Source organism: Brachyhypopomus gauderio, chromosome 4 (assembly GCF_052324685.1).
Source record: "Brachyhypopomus gauderio isolate BG-103 chromosome 4, BGAUD_0.2, whole genome shotgun sequence".
NCBI classification, from domain to species: Eukaryota; Metazoa; Chordata; class Actinopteri; order Gymnotiformes; family Hypopomidae; genus Brachyhypopomus; species Brachyhypopomus gauderio.
In genome coordinates this window covers 9,378,011-9,402,067 of record NC_135214.1, presented here as the reverse complement: position 1 = coordinate 9,402,067, position 24,057 = coordinate 9,378,011, and the positions used below count along the sequence as shown (strand labels likewise).

The window sequence follows — 24,057 nt, the reverse complement described above, 5'->3', positions numbered from 1 at the left end:
TGAATATGCAAGTTCTATATAAAACCCCCAGAGCGGATTGGTGAGCATGAGGGGAGTGTGGAGCATAGGGCTTGCATGCTAGCATTATATAATCGCTCCAGAGGCACAGCAACAATTGATTCTGATATTGTCAAACAAATTGATGCAGAAAGACAATACTGGTGGGAAGTTTTGAAAGAGTTGTTGCAGTCATCCAGTTTTTGGGAGAGAGAGGACTTGCTTTCAGGGGAGATGATGAGCTATTAGGATCAGCCCACAATGGTAATTTTTGGGGCATCATAGAACTCTTAGCCAAATTTGACCCATTCCTAGCTGAGCACCTCCAAAGGTTTGGAGGTAAGGGAAAAGGTTGTATCCTACTTATCATCAACAGTGTGTGAAGAATTTATCCATTTGATGGGACAGAGAACAAAGCAGGCAGTTGTTAATGAGATCAAATAATCAAAATACTTCTCTGTTATAGTTGACTCCACTCCAGACCTTGCTCATGTGGACCAACTTACTTTTATTTTCAGGTTTGTTAATAATGACGGACATGTAGTTGAGCGTTTTCTAGCTTTTGAGCCTATTGAAAACCGTAGTGGGGACAGTTTGGCAGAGTGTGTCGTTGCTATGGTGGAGAATCTGGGCCTAGACTTATCCAACTGTAGGGGCCAGTCATATGATAATGCAAGTAACATGTCGGGAAAGTACAATGGAGTCCAATCTCACCTTAAACAAAGAAACCCTTTGATTTGTTATGTCCCCTGTGCAGCACAATCACTGAATTTAGTTGGTGTCAATGTTGTTGACAGTAGCCCAGAAGCTGGACGTTTTTTTTTACTTTGTACAGGCAATGTACACATTTTGTGCATCATCTACACACAGGTGGGGAAAGGTTTTCCGTGATACTGATATCAAACTCACACTGAAATCACTGTCAGGTACTCGATGGAGTGCACGAGCTGAGTTAACTAAGGCTCTTTGGAAATATTATGCACAACTGAGAGGGGCATTGAATGATATTTCTAAAGATATGGAGGAGAAATGTGTAACTCGAAGTGAAGCCTCTGCACTCTGTGTCAAATTGGACACGTTGGAGATGGCCTTCATGGCATACTCCTGGGACACAATACTACAGAGGTTCCAAGCCACAAGCCTGCAGCTGCAGAAGCATAATATTGACATATGTACAGCTACACAACTTCTCTTGTCTTTACGAGACACAGAGAGATAACTTTGAGGTGTTTGAAGGGGCAGCTTTAAATGTCACCACTGCTGTCTCCCAAGAGTACAGGCATGACCTCCAGCATGACCTCCAGGTCCTGTGCAACTCTTTGCCCAGGGGCCCAGACTATCCTTAATCCGTCCTTGGTTTAAAGGTGTTGCTTACAGAGGCCCCTGTACTCGCTGCCCCTGACTGTACTTGTCCTTTCATTCTTGAAGTGGACGCTAGTGATTCCGGTGCTGGAGCTGTTCTTCTCCAGGACGATGTGGATGACATTCGTCACACTGTTTGTTATTACTCACACAAGTTTAACAAACATCAGAGGAATTACTCGACAATTGAAAAAGAGACACTGGCGTTGTTATTGGCTGGGCAACACTTTAATGTTTATGTTGAGTCTTCTCTTTTTCCAGTTGTTGTGTACACTGACCACAACCCCTTAGTATTTCTGTCCAGGATGTACAACCAAAACCAACGGTTGATGCGGTGGACTTTGTTAATCCAGGACTACCATTTGGAGATACGTCACAAAAAGGTGACGGATAACATCATTGCTGATGCTCTATCCCGTGTGGCGGAGATCGTACAGTAGTGTCGGATGGGTGATGTCTTTTGTATGTTTCTTCTCTTTTCGGGGGGTGTGTTACGTGCATGGAGTGCACGTTGTTTTCTGTCTACTTTCCTAGGTGCACTCGTTGCTGCTGTTGATCGCCCTCTGGCCGTGGACAATCAACATTGGCAAGCCCCACCAATCCGGTCACAGAAAGGCTCCATCGGCTAACCAATGGGACACCGTGGAAGGCGGGCATTCTGGAATAAATGATGGCTGCAAGGACAGAGAGAGGGAGACACCTGATTGCTGTTGTGTGGCTGAGTGGTGTGTTGTGCAGAAAGCCAGCATTGTTCTAGTTGTATGTTTCATGTGGTGTGTGAAGGGGGTTACCAGGTTTCCTGTATACCCCAGAGTGTACACTGTGCTCACTGTTCATGTGGGAGGCTATGGTGGGGTAGTTTTCTTTTCTCTTGTTTGTAGCTTTGTTTTGTTGTATAGATGTTAGGAAGGAGGCGGGCATCACGTTTGTATGTTTGTTAGGTTAGGGGTTTTGGTTAGGCAGGGAAGAGTTTTCTCTTCTAGCAGGGCATACCATTAGAGGGCCCTTGATCATGAGGGCCCCTGCTATGGGGCCCTTGACTTCCATAGAAGTCGTTTACCATGGCTCCTTGACTTTCTAGGGACGTACAAATTCAGGCCCTTACTTAATGTTCAATTTCTCTTAAGCACAGAGAGACAAATTAATTTAGCAATTTTGCAATTATTTAAATTTAAGACAAGCAATTTGTCTGATGAATGCTATCTTTGACACCAATTAAATTTAGTGAATTTGGCCAAGGGTGTGATTTCACTTGTGTGAAAACAACAAGCCATTTGACTAGTTTCATGTGTCCCCTTTAATAAACAACAGTAAAGAGACCAGTGGTCACTCTAGTTCTGAAGGAACACATGAAAGGAAAAGTGCTTTTTCATACAACAGAACTACAAGCTAATTTTACTGAGTAGCACAATTTTGGTTTGGTGACAAATGATGAAACAGCAAGTAGTTTTGTTGTAGTAGCTGTGGCTGTGTATGCGTGTAATCCTGATATTTTGTTTGAGGATTATTTATTGCAAAACATATTTTATTCAGCTTCTTATTCAATGACCATTCAATGACAGTTTGACATGACTTGACATGTTTCAAGGCAGTGTGAAGGGGTCTTGACAATAATTAAACTTGATTTACTATCATTAACACAGCATTTTTAATATACTCAAAACAGCATTTTTGTAGTAGATAGTGGCTACCCCTCCCCCACCCTCTCACTCAGTGATGAAAAATTGTTACATTGCCCTAAATTCCCACAGGGGCTGAGCCAATCAGGTGTTGCAAGAACTTCCAAGTGAATATGCAAGTTCTATATAAAACCCCCAGAGCGGATTGGTGAGCATGAGGGGAGTGTGGAGCATAGGGCTTGCATGCTAGCATTATATAATCGCTCCAGAGGCACAGCAACAATTGATTCTGATATTGTCAAACAAATTGATGCAGAAAGACAATACTGGTGGGAAGTTTTGAAAGAGTTGTTGCAGTCATCCAGTTTTTGGGAGAGAGAGGACTTGCTTTCAGGGGAGATGATGAGCTATTAGGATCAGCCCACAATGGTAATTTTTGGGGCATCATAGAACTCTTAGCCAAATTTGACCCATTCCTAGCTGAGCACCTCCAAAGGTTTGGAGGTAAGGGAAAAGGTTGTATCCTACTTATCATCAACAGTGTGTGAAGAATTTATCCATTTGATGGGACAGAGAACAAAGCAGGCAGTTGTTAATGAGATCAAATAATCAAAATACTTCTCTGTTATAGTTGACTCCACTCCAGACCTTGCTCATGTGGACCAACTTACTTTTATTTTCAGGTTTGTTAATAATGACGGACATGTAGTTGAGCGTTTTCTAGCTTTTGAGCCTATTGAAAACCGTAGTGGGGACAGTTTGGCAGAGTGTGTCGTTGCTATGGTGGAGAATCTGGGCCTAGACTTATCCAACTGTAGGGGCCAGTCATATGATAATGCAAGTAACATGTCGGGAAAGTACAATGGAGTCCAATCTCACCTTAAACAAAGAAACCCTTTGATTTGTTATGTCCCCTGTGCAGCACAATCACTGAATTTAGTTGGTGTCAATGTTGTTGACAGTAGCCCAGAAGCTGGACGTTTTTTTTTACTTTGTACAGGCAATGTACACATTTTGTGCATCATCTACACACAGGTGGGGAAAGGTTTTCCGTGATACTGATATCAAACTCACACTGAAATCACTGTCAGGTACTCGATGGAGTGCACGAGCTGAGTTAACTAAGGCTCTTTGGAAATATTATGCACAACTGAGAGGGGCATTGAATGATATTTCTAAAGATATGGAGGAGAAATGTGTAACTCGAAGTGAAGCCTCTGCACTCTGTGTCAAATTGGACACGTTGGAGATGGCCTTCATGGCATACTCCTGGGACACAATACTACAGAGGTTCCAAGCCACAAGCCTGCAGCTGCAGAAGCATAATATTGACATATGTACAGCTACACAACTTCTCTTGTCTTTACGAGACACAGAGAGATAACTTTGAGGTGTTTGAAGGGGCAGCTTTAAATGTCACCACTGCTGTCTCCCAAGAGTACAGGCATGACCTCCAGCATGACCTCCAGGTCCTGTGCAACTCTTTGCCCAGGGGCCCAGACTATCCTTAATCCGTCCTTGGTTTAAAGGTGTTGCTTACAGAGGCCCCTGTACTCGCTGCCCCTGACTGTACTTGTCCTTTCATTCTTGAAGTGGACGCTAGTGATTCCGGTGCTGGAGCTGTTCTTCTCCAGGACGATGTGGATGACATTCGTCACACTGTTTGTTATTACTCACACAAGTTTAACAAACATCAGAGGAATTACTCGACAATTGAAAAAGAGACACTGGCGTTGTTATTGGCTGGGCAACACTTTAATGTTTATGTTGAGTCTTCTCTTTTTCCAGTTGTTGTGTACACTGACCACAACCCCTTAGTATTTCTGTCCAGGATGTACAACCAAAACCAACGGTTGATGCGGTGGACTTTGTTAATCCAGGACTACCATTTGGAGATACGTCACAAAAAGGTGACGGATAACATCATTGCTGATGCTCTATCCCGTGTGGCGGAGATCGTACAGTAGTGTCGGATGGGTGATGTCTTTTGTATGTTTCTTCTCTTTTCGGGGGGTGTGTTACGTGCATGGAGTGCACGTTGTTTTCTGTCTACTTTCCTAGGTGCACTCGTTGCTGCTGTTGATCGCCCTCTGGCCGTGGACAATCAACATTGGCAAGCCCCACCAATCCGGTCACAGAAAGGCTCCATCGGCTAACCAATGGGACACCGTGGAAGGCGGGCATTCTGGAATAAATGATGGCTGCAAGGACAGAGAGAGGGAGACACCTGATTGCTGTTGTGTGGCTGAGTGGTGTGTTGTGCAGAAAGCCAGCATTGTTCTAGTTGTATGTTTCATGTGGTGTGTGAAGGGGGTTACCAGGTTTCCTGTATACCCCAGAGTGTACACTGTGCTCACTGTTCATGTGGGAGGCTATGGTGGGGTAGGTTAGTTTTCTTTTCTCATGTTTGTAGCTTTGTTTTGTTGTATAGATGTTAGGAAGGAGGCGGGCATCACATTTGTATGTTTGTTAGGTTAGGGGTTTTGGTTAGGCAGGGAAGAGTTTTCTTATATTTCTTTCATTGCTTTGATGCCGCCTGTGACCCACCGTAGCCAGACCTGTGTATGTGGTATGTGTACGGTAATTGGGCATTGCCATCTTCAGCCCGTTTTGAGATATTACGACTTTTGTCTAGACTTCTGTCTATGTACATCTGGTTTGTGTGTTGGCTCTCTGGAACAGTAAAATATCCAATCGCTATCAGCTTGACTCCGTGCCGTGTATTTCTTATTCCACCCTACACCCAGTGACAACCCTGTGCACCCGCAGAGAGGGGGACGTAACAAGTACTTAGTAGCAGTTGACTATTATTCTCGAGATATAGAGATAGCCCACCTGCCTAGTATAACTAGTAAGCAAGTGATCAGTTGCCTCAAGAGCATGGTTGTGCGCTGGGGTATTCCCCTTGAGGTCATCACTGATAATGGCACACAGTTTGTGTCAGCAGAGTTCAGTGAGTTCAAGAACACCTATGACTTCCAACATACAACTTCAAGCCCACACTACCCGCAAGCAAACGGTGCTGCAGAGCGAGCAGTACAGACTGCCAAGCGGATCTTGGGCCAACCAGACCCACACTTAGCGTGGATGAATTACAGGGCCACCCCGATTCAGTCAACTGGACAGAGCCCTGCCCAGCTTGCAGTTGGTCGCCAGATCAGAACGAGAGTCCCCACTCTCACAGAACATCTGCAGCCCTGCAATGTCAATACTCAGCAGCTGAAAGATAAAGATAGACAGACGAAACAGGCCTACAGGTTCTTCTATAACAGGAGACACTCTGTTCGTGACCTTCCAGCTCTATGCCCTGGTCAGCAGGTAAAGGTCAAGCTGGATGGGGAAAAGAGATGGACGACTCCTGCCTGGTGTTATAGTTTCAAATGCACCAGAGCCACGGTCATACGTGGTGAGAACTGAGCAAGGCACAGTCACTGAGCGACGTCACCTGCAGCTCATCCCAGAGCAACCCAGACCGGAGGAACAGACACCGCCAGAGGAACATGCCCAACCAGCTGGTGTGACCACTAGCGAGCCAGCTCAGCCTACATCCGCACCGAAGGCTCCAGACCAGGCATCACCAGAAGGAGTGCTGGTCCATTCACCATCTACACCAATTCCTTTGGTTAAAAGGTCATCAGGAAGAACTATCAAGACTCCTGTGAAGTTCAAGGACTTTGTCCGATGACTGCTTAAGTTTAAAGAAAAGAGAAATTAAGTTTAAGTTATAGTTAAGAGAAATACTATAGAATGTTTTCTTTATAGGATGTTTCCTTTAATGTTTTATTACAGTCTGTAAGTGGTAATGAAACTAGGATATAGAAAATGTGAGCAGTGCAAAGACATTATTTGTTTATTGATATTTGTTACATAAACAAACTTAAATGGGGAGATGTCATGAGACATGGCTTTTATTTTGATAAGATATTAGAATACGTTTAAGATACGTAACACGCACTGCGTCAGAGAATCCATAGTGTGATTCTGTTCAGCGACATAGAGATTGTATGGTGTTTGGCTATTCAAGTAAAAGTTATAGGCCGTAAGGTGAACCCCGTTTTCGTTCTGATCCGCTCCGCGATCTCCGAACTACATGCCCGTTCGCTGATAAAAATGATATTATAAGTTATATTGCACTTACCAAAAAGGTTTCGCGTCACAGAATCCTGTACTTTGTTTGAACCGAGACGTTTTCTGAAGAACTATTTTCCTCACGCTGAATGACGATTTTGACGTCAAGACACCGCGTGACCGCGCTAAACCAATCACGTAACCGATTTACGACAACAAACGGGAAAAAATGACAACCTGCCTAGTGCTGTCAAATATAACCTACAGAAAGAAATCTCCCAAAATATAATTTTATAGTGGGCACAAAATAATTATCATTAATATCGTTGATTAATATTATTTTATGCCCACTTTATATACAATAACGCACTATTTAGTATTTATTTGGCCCTCAGAAATACATGAATGAGCATTATCATAATCCTCATTCATGTATTTCTGAATTGGGCCAAATTAATACTAAAGTGTTTTATTTACAGCACAAATCACAATAATGCAAGTGACCTTTCATGTTGTCAGTTGATCAATTAATGGAAATAATTCCAATAATTATTGATAGCCATCCATGTGTTTGTAACAGGGGCTAAATGAATTCCAAGCAGTGCTTTATAGAACAAACAACTGGAGCAAGTGGATGATAAGGTTACCTTTTCATGTTGTCATTTGTCAAAACAATGAGGGCATACACATCAACTGGCATAAACTTATATACGTATATACATAACCATAATAAAAGGAATGACACAAATAGAATAGAGGTAAAAATCACACACACACACACACACACACACACACACACACACACACACACACACACGTGTGACATGTAGAACATAATCAGGGGCTGGATTTATTGTCATCGTGTCACTTGAAGGTTTCCATCTTCCAGTCTCGGTCCTTGATGTGAATGAGGATGCTCTGGTCATCCTTCACTTCAGCAGCTTGCTGCAACTTGCCTTATACAAAAGAAAACAAAGGATTAATAAATAGGCAGGCAAAAAAATGAAGACTTCATTTTTCCTGGTGGTGTGGTGTTGTAAAAATGGTGCTAGGTGTTGCACCCAAAAAAAGATTTCTTGTGCACACAGATGTACAGCACAGCCAGGACACCCTAGAGACTCTAGAGACAAGTCTGGTTGCTGGGACCGCCCAGCAACACATAGGGACAGTCCCAAGTGTTCAAGTGTGAGAGGGGCAGTGGGGGGTGGGGGAATGGACCGGGGGATGGGCTTGCTGCTGTAAAGCAGTGTGTTGACCAGACAGGGGATCAGGCTGAGGAGCCACAATTCTAAACAGGTATTCAGTGGCATATTAACATCAGGCATGCTATGACATTTATACAAACATACCCAGTACCCCATTAAAGTCAAAGTGTGCTTCATTCTATATCAAAGATCTCAAAACAATGGGGGGGGGGGGGTATTATAGGCATAGGGATGTTATGTATTGGAAAGTAATTTCACACCCACACACATCACATTATGGCAATTCAGACATACATTGATATTAGAATTAGACAAATACAAGGATTGTGTAGCAGTGTAGGCTACATAGTCATTCAACTTCTCCCAACATCTGTGTGTGTGTGTGTGTGTGTTGGGGGATGGGATGCATTTGCATAGACTACCTACTGTGTGGTGGGGGGAGAGGGTGATACACAGTCTTACCTGCAGTTAAAGTCTGTGTTTTTGTCAAAACTTCTTTATGGCGTCTGCCACCCGCGACGACAAATTTGCAGCCTTTCTTGCAAATATGCAGATGTCAGGAAGAATGGAGCCAGAGCTCGAGATGGACAGGCTTGATCTGGACCGAAGTGTCCTGGTCGGAGTAGTCCCAGTAGTTTGGGGGTCCTGTTGGTCATCTCCCCTCTCTGTTTCTCTTTCTACGGCTCTGCTGTTTACTAGCTCAGCTGACATACCAGTTATCCGATTGGTCCATTCTGATGACGTCTCAACCGTGGCACCTCTCAAGAGCCAAAGTGTTATTACGCCTACCAGGCACTAGTCCTTCCATTAAACGCTGCGAACAAAATAAGTACTGTATTTTGAGCGGCGAAACTTTTTTTTAAACCTCAACATAACTCGTTCTTTTTTATAAGCTGAAGCGTGTTTGGTTCGGATAGCGCGGAGCGGAATTTCTTTTCTGAAGGACTTTTCGATGTTCACCTTACGGCCTATTATAAAAACTACACTTCTTGTCCGTCCATATTGTGATAGAAATGTGGATATGGATGTGGATAGGATATGGATTTTATCAGTTGGCGGTGTGACTTTTTTCCATTGAAAACTCACATTTAGAGAATGTTACAAATAAGTCAAATTTTCATTCAATATGCGCTTGTAATTTTTTAAATAATTAAGTGTTCCATGTGCGCTAAAAATCGTGATCAGGTCACCCAAGCAGTCACTTGGTGCCAAAACAACAATTTACAGCTTAATACATCAAAAACACAGGAATTAATAGTCGATTTTTCACGCTCACCTACTTACAAAACATCCATCCTCATCTCCACTCAGCCTATTACCATCACAGACTCATTCAAATTCCTTGGTACATACAACAGTAGTTCACTCAAATGAAGACAGCATTCACACCAAATATACAAAAAAGCCAATAAAACGACCATTTCCTCAGACAAGTGAATCAGGCCGAACATCCTCCTTCAGTTTTACACAGCAATCATTCAAAGCATACTTACCTCATCCATAATAGTTTGGTACGGAAACCTGGATAACCATTCACGAAAAAAACTACAATGTATAGTAGAGAAATCATCCAAAATCACTGGCCACACCCTCCCATCCATAGACACACTGTATCAAAAACGCATCATACAACGAGCTAAAAAGATCACTTTAGACCCCTCTCACCCTGCATATCACTTGTTTACACGCATGCCTTCTGGAAGACGCTACAGGTCCCTACCAACAAAATCAGTCAGACTCAAAAACAGCAGACCTTTCCAATTGCTGTACGGTCACTAAATCAATGTATGATCTGAAAGAATTGTCTGTCTATGTCTGTATATTGTAGTTGTATTTATGCATTTTTTTTTTTACACAGATGTGAGTATGTTATGCTGTACTCGAAGCAAATTCCAACAACTTGTTGTGTGGTCATTAATAATAATAAATTAAATGAAATGAAAATGAAAACACAGGAGAAGAAAAATACTTGTGAAATGAAATCAACGCAAAAAACAAACAAAAACCAAAGAGAAACAAAGGACGGCAGGGGAAGTACCTGGCTAGCTGGCAAACGCTGCGAAGAACAAAAAACCCTTCCCAAAAACCAAAAATAAACGGATAGGAAAAATGACAGCGGGAGGAAAACTTGAGAGGCCAGGGAGCAGCGCAGGAGGTAAGTACTCGAAGAGACAGTATAACAAAAACAAAAAATCTCAAACAAGAAAGAGGCACGGTGGCGAGACACCTTGTCGTGACACAGCAGAGAGAAGGGCTGGAGGCTGGCAACTAAGAATGCAGACAACTCAGCAGTGAGACACTGCATCTGTCTTCCTTATAAACCCAGGACAACAGGTGCAGGCCATCACCGCTGATTAGCCTGAGGTCTGGCTTGTGGGCTCCTCCTGGTGGCGACAGAAGGACCCACCCTGGAGCCAGCCCTGACAAAATGTCTAACCCATTAATTTGTGTTATTTATCTCTCTATCTGCACAACAACTTTACTACCCTGCACTGCGTATATAACAAGGAATCTGGATTTTCCCTTAACAAATCTTGCTCTTCTTAGTATATATCCACCTCCAAATCACTGTGCGCCTTTGGTGTTACAATTATTTGGCATAACAAAATGGCAGCTCTGTAACTTCAAGATTATTATGTAATTCAGTTCAGTTCTATAGATCAGTGGCATAAACCTGGCTTTTTATATCATTAGAGCGGTATCTTTGGTAAGAGGCTTTTTGTCTTCTTTGTCTTCTGGATATTCATCTTCAGCTTTGGGATATTTAAGGTTTAATGGGAGTACTATTTAAACAAATGACTGTGCTATTTAAAAGGTGAATGATTATCAGGACACCAGCGTTACATGGTTGGAGATATGTTAGACTGGAGAATACATCATCTGACCAACATTATATTACATTTCTATTTAAATAATTGTTTATTAATATACTGTTTATAATGATTTATTATTAGAACACATACAGCACATAATATATTGTTTTACAACATTTTATACTAAATCTTATTTGGAATAATTGATGATGTTGCTGCTGGTATTTCACAGACCTTTATAATATACTCACAGTCAGTAAAATATTTGCACCATGCAAGTGACCTGGCATGAAATATTATAGTTGCACACACACTGACCCTCATCCACCAACACACCTACTCATATGTAAAAAAAATGTCTCTTGTTCCTTTCAGCTGATACCAGCAAAGTTAACATTCACACATTTACATGCATTCTAACAAATAATAACATTAATATTGGCACAGTATTCAAAAACAAATTTCTAACAAAGTTTAGCATTGAAACCAATCTTTGTTGTTAGAAAATAATTTCCACTCTCCTTTTAAATAAATGTAACATTATTCCACTAACACAATTTACTGCAGAGCCTTTTGTTATAGGAGACTCTTTCAAGCTATAAGATTTCCCCCTGCAGAATTTGAAGTGTTGCACACCATCTTAGTTTAGTAGTTTACATGACCTGCACAGTTATGTCTACATGCTGTAAATGTGTTAGAGATACTATCCAAGTGGCATTTGTGATAAGCCAAGCACAGTGCATACTTGTTCAAAAGGGCTGGGTGTAAATAGGAGGGTGAAATTTTCGCAGCCAGTCAAATTAGTTATTTAACACCTTTACCCGTTCCACTAAGCGTGATAGGGGAAGAAAATAGCACCTCTGTTCTCATGTTATTTCACACAACTCTGAAAACACTATGATGCATGAGGTTTGGGTATTTTGAGGTTAACACTTCCCTTACCGCCTCCTAATTCACAATGGGGAAGGGTAACGCTACTTATGACTCACTACACGTAGCCTATAATACAACATGCTGCCAGTTCTAGTAATCATATCCATCGTCTTCCAAACAGCATCATATCCATGATTATTCCATGACACACTGTAATGCCATGCATAAATTAATGCATTGGGTTTTAAGTTTGCCCTTCTTCATATACATAGATCATTGCACCAATCTTCACATCCTGTAAGGTGCACAATGTCCTGAATTGCATGGAAATCCATCTTGATAAAAAGCCAAAAGAGGCTGAAATATCTCCTTTATCTGGTTCCAAAGGTTGGAGTTAGGGTTAGGATTTGGTGTAAAACAGTAATGTATCTATGGATAAATGTAAAATGTCCCTAAGATATTAAATAAAATATGTCTGTGTGTGTGTGTGTGTGTGTGTACGTGCATGCATGCTGAATGTGTGTAAGTTTGCACAAAATCATCCATATTCAAAGTGTGGATTTTATAATGGAGCTTTTCTCTCCAGTTTAATGTGCTGATTTATCTCTCTAGTAGAAGCACGTGAGGACTAATTCGCTTCCAGAGGATTATTCATCCCTTCCCCCGCTGATTTATTACAGGGGGGTGTACATGTACGGCCACTTTATTAGGTACACCTTGCTAGTACTGGGTCGAACCCCATTTTGTTTTTTAAAACTGCCCTAATCCTTCGTGGCATAGATTCAACAAGGTACTGGAAATATTCCTCAGAGAGTCTGGTCCATATTGACATGATAGCATCACACAGTTGCTGCAGAATTGTCGGCTGTGCATCCATGATGTTAATCTCCTGTTCCACCACATCCCAAAAGTGCTCTATTAGATTGAGATCTGGAGACTGTGGAGGCCATTCGAGTACAATAATTCTTTAACATTCTTTACATCAAATCAATTGCAGTATTTATAACATTTCTTTTGAATGAATTTTGTTCTTAACCTATAAAACATTTACACTTTCTATACTGTGGCCCGTACCCCTCCTTTTGGGCTATTTAACAAAATCCGACTACGCCACCCCTTAGTTTATTCCTAGAGCAAGGGGAGCTCTGAAAGATCGATACACACAGGTTGCTTTAAGAAAAATATAAATTTCCTTTATTACAGAGTTTGGTCACACAAGGTTGACAGGCAAGCAAGAAAAATACTGATTGTAAATCTCAAAGAAGAAAATAAAACAGAAATCTTTAATTACCAACTAAATATAAATAAACAACTAATCATAACGGAAAATATCCAGGTTAGGGATGGGACAGCTAAACCACTCAGTAGTGACTATAATTCCAATAAAAGATAAAGAAAACCCAATACTAGTAATATGAAAATTCCACTGCAAATCAAATGAGTGATCACTGCACACCACTACAATTACTGAGTGGATAGTGGTCTCATTACCCGGATCTAAGTAAACCTATGATATTTAGTTGTAGCCAGACCCCCCTAGGCAAAATATCAATACGAATAACAATTAAACAATTGTTATATACTCTAGGAGTCAGAGCAGCAGTTAAAATAGTAAAAAAAATAAACCTAAATGTTTGGTAAGAGAAAACAGCACTTATATTTCACCTCTAATCATAAAACTCGTAGTGACCTAGTAAAAAATAGCTACATAAAAGAAATTAAAACAAAAAGAAAACAGCAGCTAGCCCCATTAAAAACACACTGGAATCCCATTCACAGGCAGCAATTCTATCGTTCTCCCAGTCAACTTCTTAGGACCATAGTGCAGTTCTCAGCTAGCCTTTAGTTACTTCTGAGCTCTGTGTTACTCTCTGTGCTGCAATACACACAAGCCAGCACTCACGCACACGCAGCTCCAACCAGCCTCTCAGTCTCAAACTCTGGCTTCGTTGCAGTGACTCGCGCTGATCCCACACACGCCGTAGGTTTGGCTAGCTTAGCTACTTCTGCTAACAGGACCCCGTAGCTGCCCATATATCGGCCTGTCCACAAAAAAACCCGGGAAGCTCAGCCAATGCCGACTCGCAACCCATTAACCACAGCCCCCAAGTACCACTGGCTACAATACCATGAACCATAAAATAATATTAATAAAGTATTTAATATATAGGATAACCATAACATTTTCTAGTGATTACAAATAACCCAAAGAAACATCTGTTTAATGACGAATAACCAGCGAATGTTATGTGAAATGAAAACACTTCACATACTCAAAACATACCTAATTGTCACGGTGCAGCCCCTGACCCCATCTCCTGGGCGTGTGTTCATGTCGTCTACGTCCAGTCGTCTGAGTCTGTGTATCATCGTGGGTGTGGGTGTGTCCGAGTGTTCATCAGTTTCACCTGTGACTCGTCTCGTCATCACTCTGGGATTATGTGGTTTGTCTATTTAGTGTGCGTTCGCGCAGTGTCCCGTGCTCGTCTTTGTTTGAGTGTCATACGTCCGTGTTTGTGTTATGTGTGCGTTGGTTAATACACTCATTAAAATGACGCTTGAGTGTGCGAGCTGGAGTCTGTGCCTCGTCATTTCGCCCGCACCCCCGCGTTACACTAATCCATTAACTAGTATAGACTAACAGGTATTCCTGTGCACTGCCGCTAGCATTAACAGATTAGCTTAAATGTTTATTTTCTAAATATGCAAATCTCTTACAACATCTGTTTCACATTTTTACAACGTTCAACTACATAATCAGCATCTTGTAGTTGGACAAACTATACTGTACACTTAATTACTATGTTTTTACTAACATGAGTTTGTTTTTACTTTATAAATTATTTCCAGGCCTCTACATCAACACAATGCTCAATTGGTACTAATGGGCCCAAAGTATGCCAGGAAAATATCCCCAACACCATTGTACCACCACCAGCCTGAACCATTGATACAAGGCAGGATGGATCCATGCTTTCATGTTGTTGATGCCAAATTCTGACCCTATCATCCAAATGTTGCAGCAACAATCGAGACTCATCAGAGTAGGCAATGTTTTCCAATCTTCTATTGTCCAATTTTGGTGAGCCTGTGCGTTCTTAACTGACAGGAGTGGCACCCTGTGTGATCTTCTGCTGCTGTAGACCATCCACCTCAAGGTTCAACATGGTGTGCGTTCAGAGATGGCCTTCTGCATGCTCAGTTATAATGACCATGACTTGATTTACTGTTGCTGTTCTATCAGCTCGAACCAGTCTGGCCATTCTCCTCTGACCTCTGGTATCAACAAGGCATTTGCGTCCACAGAACTGCCACTCACTGGATATTTTCTCTTTTTCGGACCATTCTCTGTAAACCCTTGAGATGGTTCTGCGTGAAAATCCCAGTAGATCAGCAGTTTCTGAAATACTCAGACCAGCCAGTCTGGCACCAACAACCATGCCTCATTCAAAATCATTTAAATCATCTTTCTTCCCCATTCTGATGCTCGGATTGAACTGCAGCAGATCTTCTTGGCCATATCGAATTGCTGCAATATGATTGGCTGATTCGACATTTGTGTTAAGATTATAAAAAATCCAACCAAACATTTCCAGTTAAATTCCCTTAATAATCTAGAATGTGATGTTGAAATTATCCACCTATAGAAGATACCCCAATCTTCATCTGGAATTGACTTTCCTTCTCGCATTTTGATTTTATATATGTTGTCGAGTATCCCTGAGTTATCTGAATACTCCTATATATTTGAGATAATATATTCCTGGAGACCTTCTTTTTTTAGATATCCTTTAGAGTCCAGACTACATTACCCTTTGGTATATTAGCCCTTATGTGCAGATGCCATTTTCAGCCCATTTTGATAAGATACAGGGTGTTGCAGCTTTCCAAAGAAAACGGAGGGAGAACTCTCCCATGTCTACAGGACTATTATACAGCAGCACAACTTAGAGTCTTAGTGTGTTGGTGTAACTCAGAGTATGAAGCTCAGTGGAAAACTACGAAATAACACAAATATATTTTCCTTTACAGTCTTTACTTGGAAATAGAAATTTTGATTATTATAGCAAAGAAGTAAAAATGACTAAAAGAAGAGCTTTGATGGATAAAGGAAAGCTGCAGGGACTATGTTGGAGACAGTGTGGTACTCAGTTGGCCAATCAATTTTACATTTTCTGGGGTTGCCCAGAGTTAGCTTCATTTTGGCAGGAATATATCAGGGTATATGCTTATGTATGTACGCATGTATAGATGTATATTCTGGTTGGGCAATCAGGGTTGTGGGTTCGATTCCCAGACCTGAGGCCATGACTGAGGTGCCCCTAAGCAAGGCCCTTAACCCTCAATTGCTCACTTGTATAAAAATTAGATATAAATGTAAGTCGCTCTGGATAAGGGCGTCTGCCAAATGCCATAAATGTATACGTGTTTGTGTGTATATGTATGTATATGTTGTTACATGCCTGGACATTTTGGTTTTTGTGCTAGCAGATTGTTTTGCAGGCTATCCACTGGAAGGCAGTGTGGGAGGACGAGATGGAGGACATGTGATGCTTACCTGTGATGATCTGGCAATGAGATTGGCTACATCTGAAAATGGATGCCCTATTTATAGAGTTCCTGCTTCTGTTATGGTGTCTTGTGGTGTCATTTTTCTAGTCCACCATGCGGTTGTCACGTATTGCTCCTCCCTGTGCCCCATCTTGTGTAATCTGCCCAAACCTGTCTTGTTTCTCCGTTTCTATAGATTCCCTTCTGTTTGTCATGCCGTCCTCAGTGTTCCCATCTGTGTCTCATTTTACTTCCCCCTGTTTCAGTGTATTTAGTTTGCCCTGTCCTGTCCTCCTATTTCAGTCATTGTGTCGGTAATGTAACCCTTGTATTTCTGTGCTCTGATCTCTGTGTTTGCATGCCTGTTCTTTCCATTTCCTCGTGCTCCGGTTTGGTTTGTTCGGTTTTTCCTCTGGTATGTTCTATCCATGCTACTCCTTGCCATGTTACCTCTTGCCTCCCGAGTTCATCGTTGGTTGCCTTGGTTAGTTTAGTTGTTATCTGATGTGTGTATTCCCCTGTCTCTTATTCCCTAGTCTTGATAGTTCGTTCTTAGTTTTATGCTTTCGTTTAACGTGTTGTTCATTCCGTCATTCCTGTTTACATTTAGTTGTAGTGTTCATTTCATATCCCTAGGTTCATATGTGCAGTACCCTGAGTGTGGTTAAACCTTATGTTTGTTTATTTCCTCTGTCCAGTTTAGGTTATGTTGTATTTATGCTATCCATGTTGGTTGTGTATGTCCTTCTTAGTTAATTAATGTTCTGGTTCTAGTAGCTTATGTATCGGTTAGCCGTGTTGTTTGTATGTTCCATCCTTTCATTGTCATCCGCTTTATCCGGGTTCGGGTCGCAGGGTAGTAGCATAAGCAAAGAGGCACAGGTTTCCCTCTCCCCAGCCACCGCTTCTAGCTCCTCTGGGAGGATACCGAGACATTCCCAGGACAGCCAAGAGATATAATCTCTCCAGTGTGTCCTGGATCTTCCCCGGGGCCTCCTCCCAGTTGGACATGCCTGGAGCTCCTCCCTAGGGATACACCCAGGTGGCATCCGGACCAGATGCCCAAACCACCTCAACTGGCTCCTCTCTATGTGGAGGAACAGCGACTCTACTCTGAGCCTCTCCCAGATGGCCATATTCTGTACCTTATCTCTAAGGGAGAGCCCAGACACCCTGCGGAGAAAACTAATTTCAGCTGCTTGTATTCGCATTCTTTTGGTCACTACCCAGAGTTTGTGACCATAGGTAAGAGTCGGAATGTAGATTGACCAGTAAATCGAGAGCTTTGCCTTTTGCCTCAGCTCCCTCTTCACCAAAACGGTCTGGTACAGCGTCCGCAGCCAAGGCACTGATCCGCCTAACAATCTCCCGTTCTATCCTTCCCTCACTTGTGAACAAGAACCCAAGATACAACTTCTCCACTTGAGGCAAGGACTCATTCCCAACCCAAAGAGGGCACTTCACCCTTGTCCGACTAAGTACCATGGTCTGTTTTAGAGGTGCTGATTCTCATCCCAGCCACCTCGCATTCGGCTGCAAACTGATCCAGCAAGAGTTGTAGGTCCTGGCCCGATGATGCCAACAGGACCACATCATCCGCAAAAAGGAGACACGGAATCCTGAGGCCACCAAACCGAACCCCCTCCACCACTTGGCTACGCCGAGAATTTTTTTTTTTTTTTTGCGCCAAGTCTGAATTTTATTGTATCTACTCTTTTATAGTATTGTAAGTCGCTTTGGATATTGGATTATTTAGCTTATTGACCATTCAGTTTATAAGCTGAACAGGTTGTGCTAGGATGTGGAGGAAATATTAACTTGTGCACAACAGAACTTTTATCAGTACAGCTATCAGGAGAGCTATAAGGCTCTCGTATGCAATGCAGACCGATTTACACAAATAAGGAGAAAAACATTTAGGATAAGCAGTTAAACAGGGTTTTAGCAGTGTGTGTATACAATAAGACTGTGAGAGCAGCCCATCACCCAAAGCCTCAGGGCAATTTTCTTTCCCCTTCCATCTCCTACAAAACACTAAGGTTAGTACCCAAATGAAGAAAAGGAATATATACTGGAGAGCGTGTTTGTGATTACGCAGACACTGCCAAAATGTACACTCAACACTAAGGTTTATGTTTACTAACACAAAAAGAAAATTATAAACGGAATGATTCTTTATATATGGCTCATTAGATTCCTCATAAACGTTTATACATTTGTACAAATGTATCATTTCACTGAGTATTTCCTTGAGGTCTGTGATGCAGTGTGATGGCTTCTGGGCTTTTATTCACCAATTAATTAGGTTTCTAATGACCAGATTCAGTGCAGAAATGCAAGCTCTAAGCTGTGCAGTGCTTAACTGTATAGACATAAGAATTTGTCTATAAACAATACATGAAAAATCCATTGCATGCAGTTAACATGCAAAACACTGAAACACTTTTTGCAAAGTACCACACCACCACCTAGTGACCAGAATGTCTAAGGGTTTTATTTTTACTTGAACATTTCTGCGTCACAGTGGAATACAAGAGGCAAGAACTGTAAATCCCACCTGCTTAGTAGACCATACATTTACCAAAGTATAGTTGCAAGGCATCATTTCCCCAAAATGGGAGAAATGTTTACACAACTAGGGCACCGATTTCCTGATGATCTTCTGTAAACCAGTGTAAATGTTAAGAATTAATTGTATCATTGGAAAAACCTGTTGCCCATGTCTCTTGGAGGCGCGCGCACACACACACACACACACACACACACACACACACACACACACACACACACACACACACACAGCTGACTGATATCCAGTGACAGCATAAAATAAACACAATTTTTTATTCCAAAGATATTATTTACAAGGTCTGCCAACCCAAACATATTTACACTATTTACACCACAGCTAAATTTGCTTGCAAAAAATAGCATTTTTAATTTTACTTTATTTCCTATTGGACAGAATAGTGTATTCCCAATGTCCTAGAACGCCCCCCCCCCCCCCCCTCCCCCTAGTCAGAGTCACTACTACTGCTGGATGAATCAGTGCTCATGGCCTCCACATCGTCCTCATTCTCCTTGTTGTGGCCAGGAGGCTCCAGGCCAAAATCGTTTCCATGGTGAGGGGGCAACATCCCCATGGAAACATCAGCCGACTGCCATGGATACTGAGGAGTGAGCACATCTGAGGGGAGGAAAGAAAGCCATTAAATAAGGAGAAACCAAGCAAACATCCAATCTAGGAGCAGTCTACATCATACATCACATACCACCACACCACTGAACAGCACCACAACCATTTGCCAGGCTCAATCAAGGCTCAACTTTTGAACCAAACACCCACACACTCACACCCAACCATCCAAATGTGGCATACCTGGTAGCCTTCCTGCAGCCAGTGCATCACCCGGCAGGTGGCCATTCACACCATTGGTGGGTAGATTGCTCATGTGGCCCAGAATTCCACTGCGCATCTCCAGATCGGTGGGATAAGGCCTCCGAGGATCACCTAACACATACACCCACACAAACAATCAGAGCCTAGATGTACATAAAGCCACATTTGTCATAGATAAAGGAACACAACAGAACTACCAAAACAGATTACAAGCAGAGGGAAGGATGAACATGTCCACCTTGTTAGTGTTAGACAAACATGGCACACGAATGAATGAATGTACAAAACCACCTCATCACCAAAATAAAGGGATTCATTCTCATCATTAATATTATTATACGTTTTTAACAACAACATAAAATGGTGTTCACCCTACCATAGGGAACTAGAATCAGAAGGAGGAAGCCAGCTAGAGACAGATCACATGACAAAGCATGAATACCTGGAACCCAGTTGAGAGGTGCGCAGACTGCATTGCTGGCACTTATCCTGTGTGCATATTTAATGATTTCCTCTGAAGAAATGCTGCCTGGAAGGGAAATAACCCAGTTGTCAAAGGAGCAAAATAAACAATTTAAAACAAATTCATAAGTACACTATAGATACTATAAGATGTATACATTATTTTCCATTTTTTAATGAAACATAGTATTATGAGGAATTGTGAGGAGACACACAGTACAGTACCTTTTCTGGCGTTCTCAATAGACTTGAGTTTCTCTTTAGCTTGGTACACGGCGGTAGCCTGGAGAAGAGACAGCACATTTGGCTTCAGTGTGAAGACAGATGCACAACAAGACTATGTTCTTCACTTAGCTAGGACACGTCCTCAAACCAGGTTCAGGGAGCACTCACTCACTACAGGGCTCTCAACATGAGCCAACCATGCTTTCCTGTACTCAATACTATAGCTACATTACTTGCTCCAGAGCAGGCAAACTCAAAGAAAACAAGGCATTAACACCCACAGAAAAACCTTACCTGAGCTTGAAGGAGGATTGGTAAGTGTTTTCAAACAAATACTATATTGGTTTAGTTGGTTAAAGGGATGCAAACATATGCTGTCTGTTCAAAATTCCACAACAATGACCATTGTGAATATTATCAACACTTACAGAGTCAACTCTGGCCCTGTTGCACCCTGTCCAGTTGCATTAAACAGTCTGTATCTGTGAGTGCTGTCTAATGGCGCATTTCCACACGGGCCTGCTTGGCGCGGTACGGTTCGATTCGCGACGATTTGTGAGTGTTTCCATTAGTACCAGGTACAAGTTTGCCGATACCTTCAGGTACTTTTTTCGTACCTACTCACTCGAGGTTCTAACCGTTCCAAAGCGGAAAACTTCTGTGACGTGGAGGAACAGCATGACACTGATTGGCCAGGGAGTGTAGTCACAGGTTGCGTCACAGGATGCGTGACAGGAGAGCGACTCCTCCGCTATCGCCATCTCGTCCATTGTTGTACGGTGTTGTGGACGCATACAAATGATGTCACGACACTACAACCCGCGCGCCAACAGCGACTCCACCCACATTTTGGTGGTCCACCATTGTAATGGAAACACAACGCGACCTTACCGCTCCGTTGCAAATCGATCCGTATCGAATCATACCGCGCCAAGCAGGCCCGTGTGGAAATGCGCCATTATTCACATTGTATGGTTCACTGACTTTGTGCTAATCAGGCCTGCGGTTGGTGGGAGTGACATACCAGGATGTGCTCAGCCTCTTTGAGTTGTTTCTGTAGCAGCTGGATGTCGCCATCCCTCTTCTCAGCTTCCTTCTCCAGTGCCTGCATCTCTTGGTGGACCCTGCCCTGCTCCACAGCCATATGCATCAGAGCCTGGAATTCCTTATCCCTCTGGACCAGCAGTTCCAGCACCTGCACACAGTATACACTCATCAGCCTGTACACTGCACTACCCTCACTAATGAGGTTCATGATTATAATAATTTTTATCAGAATTTCAGCATGTGCCAATAAATCATTACACTGTATATGGTGACAATATGCCAAGATGTTAAGATTGTTGCTGATCTTGTCTAGTTAAGACTAGTTTTAACTAAAATTACCCCAGTCACGCGTTCTTGGCAATAAATCCCTGGCAATTCACTCGTTTCCAATTAATAAATTTATATATTCACCAATATGATTAAATCTTAAAGTAGTGGTTTGCTATATTGCTTTGTTACATATTGTCTCCCTATGATAAAACTTAATGCATATCTGTGATTTAAGCACCAGAATACTGGCTCTCTGAATAGTTAACCAAACACTAGGATCTGCACACCCCTAGCCATCACATCTTCAAATGTGAGCCTCTGGAGTATAATTTTCAGAGGCAGTAGCCTAGACACAGTAACAGAAACTTAAGAATCAATTGTTATGACTGTGCAAGTGGCTTAACTAGAGTATACTGTACTCAGTGTAAGTTATAACCAGACTTGTGTTACATGCAAAAAAAAAATGTACCTGTGTGTCTTCGCCTGGCTGTGGAAGTTTTTGGGTCCGTGACAATGCAAGGATCTCAATCAATTCCCTGCAGAAAAGCAAATCAAAGCAACTGTTTGTAAATAAACAATAAATTAGAGAAGGTTCAGCATCCTATCTAAATATGCTAAACATATCTGACAGAAAATAGTGATAATACTCTTTTATAACACTCCAGGTGGGTTCCACTGTCAAGATAATTTATTCATTATCTTGTTACACTATTTTATGTGGGAAAAGACACATATTACATGTGTAAGTGTGAAGAACTTGATTTCCACTCCCTCCCTTTAACACATTTACACTTCAAGAGACATCTGAGCAAAAGAATTCTATAAAAGCACTTAGACCGAAACAAGAGAATCACTTAGCTAACTCTCCTAAGCTAATGTTGAGCGTCACATGTCAGATTCATGCTGACCATATTTTCCCAGTATCCAAACGCATTTTACTGCTGCTTGATTATAAATAATTGAACCCTACTGAAACGCAAAGTTGTCAGTTAGTAGCTCTAAAAAAGCCTAACTACTACTGCGAACAATTAAGACACTGAAACCTAAGTTAGCTAACGCAAGCTTGTTTCATTATTATGTTGGACAGCTGGCTAGCTACCTAAGCGACAAAAACCTATCGGGCTAACGAAGTAGAATCGCCTTCAACGACTCTTTCGGTTAACAAGCTGGCCAATAATACATAGTATATGCTATGTATCAACATTATATGCCGGAGGATCAAAAATAGCACATTCAACCCAAAGCCGCATAAAAATGAACGGTTAGCATACGAGTACATCAATTCCTAACTAAATAGTTAAGATAGCTAGCTTACTATGCTAACTATTCAAACTAGAAATAAGTCGTTAAATAGTCCGTTTCCATTAGGAGATAATGAATATCACCAGCACACAGGCAATCGAATATAATGAAATATTATTAAAATTAGAAATTAAACAAACCTGGATAATACTTCTATATCATTCAGAGCTGACAAGAGTCTTTCTTTCGTAGACTTGTCGGCGGCTGCCATGTTTGTTTCCTCTTCGTCCGCGAGACAATAACAGGAAGTCAGTGAATATTTTAATCCATCGCCATCATCCGGCCGAAAAACTAATACCAGGCGTAAAGACTCGAAGAACGTATATTCTACTAAACGTGTTTTAACTGTTTTTTTTTTAACTTTGTAATTATGAGGAATAATCATTCGCTTAGGTACACCACTGTTACATTTTTATTTTGCAACATATTACATGTAACACGTTTGTAAGACGTTAAGGGTTGACAGGACTATTCAGGTTGCGCAAAAAGATGAAGATACAAGAGTGGCGTCGAAGACACACCCGAGTTTCCATCAGGCGGGTGTGTTCACGATGCGTGTTTGTTGCACACTTTGTTTAAAAGAGATAGATTAAACAAACGAGCATAGGAGCTTGTTGCATGTCTATAAGGCATTGGGCCAGACAAACACCACATGCATCATACGTAAACGGTTACTATCTGTAAGATTTTAGCCTGGCCCAACATAATTTCAGCCCTCAAATCTAACTGGAAACATGGCACATGCAGTGGTGCGCACAAGTAAAATGGTTCAGAGGGGCAATTTCAGAGGCTTGCTGTATGCCTGTAAGGTCTTGGGCCAGGCAAAACTCAAATGCATCATACATAACTAGTTCCTATATGTA

At 41.8% G+C, this 24,057-nt stretch overlaps 1 protein-coding gene across 1 annotated transcript; it reads right to left on the bottom strand.

The window, feature by feature from the left end:
* Positions 1-19,313: 19,313 nt before the first annotated feature.
* Positions 19,314-23,472, bottom strand: med4 (mediator complex subunit 4). Its single transcript, XM_077002049.1, has 7 exons — positions 23,335-23,472; positions 22,362-22,428; positions 21,600-21,770; positions 20,576-20,633; positions 20,331-20,417; positions 19,868-19,999; positions 19,314-19,675 (listed from the first exon to the last, which is right to left on the bottom strand). Exons 1-7 carry the CDS (start codon positions 23,403-23,405, stop codon positions 19,503-19,505), a joined length of 759 nt encoding a protein of 252 aa, XP_076858164.1. The 5' UTR covers positions 23,406-23,472; the 3' UTR covers positions 19,314-19,502.
* Between the last annotated feature and the right edge of the window lie 585 nt (positions 23,473-24,057).

Bases quoted from the DNA above. Each gene is read 5' to 3' on its own strand.
- med4 (XM_077002049.1), bottom strand. From the start codon at position 23,405: ATGGCAGCCGCCGACAAGTCTACGAAAGAAAGACTCTTGTCAGCTCTG. The intron at 20,418-20,575 runs GTACTGTACTGT...TTTCCCTTCCAG, and splicing joins TATTGAGAACGCCAGAAAAG to GCAGCATTTCTTCAGAGGAA. The intron at 19,676-19,867 runs GTATGCCACATT...TCCTCCCCTCAG, and splicing joins GGCTGCAGGAAGGCTACCAG to ATGTGCTCACTCCTCAGTAT.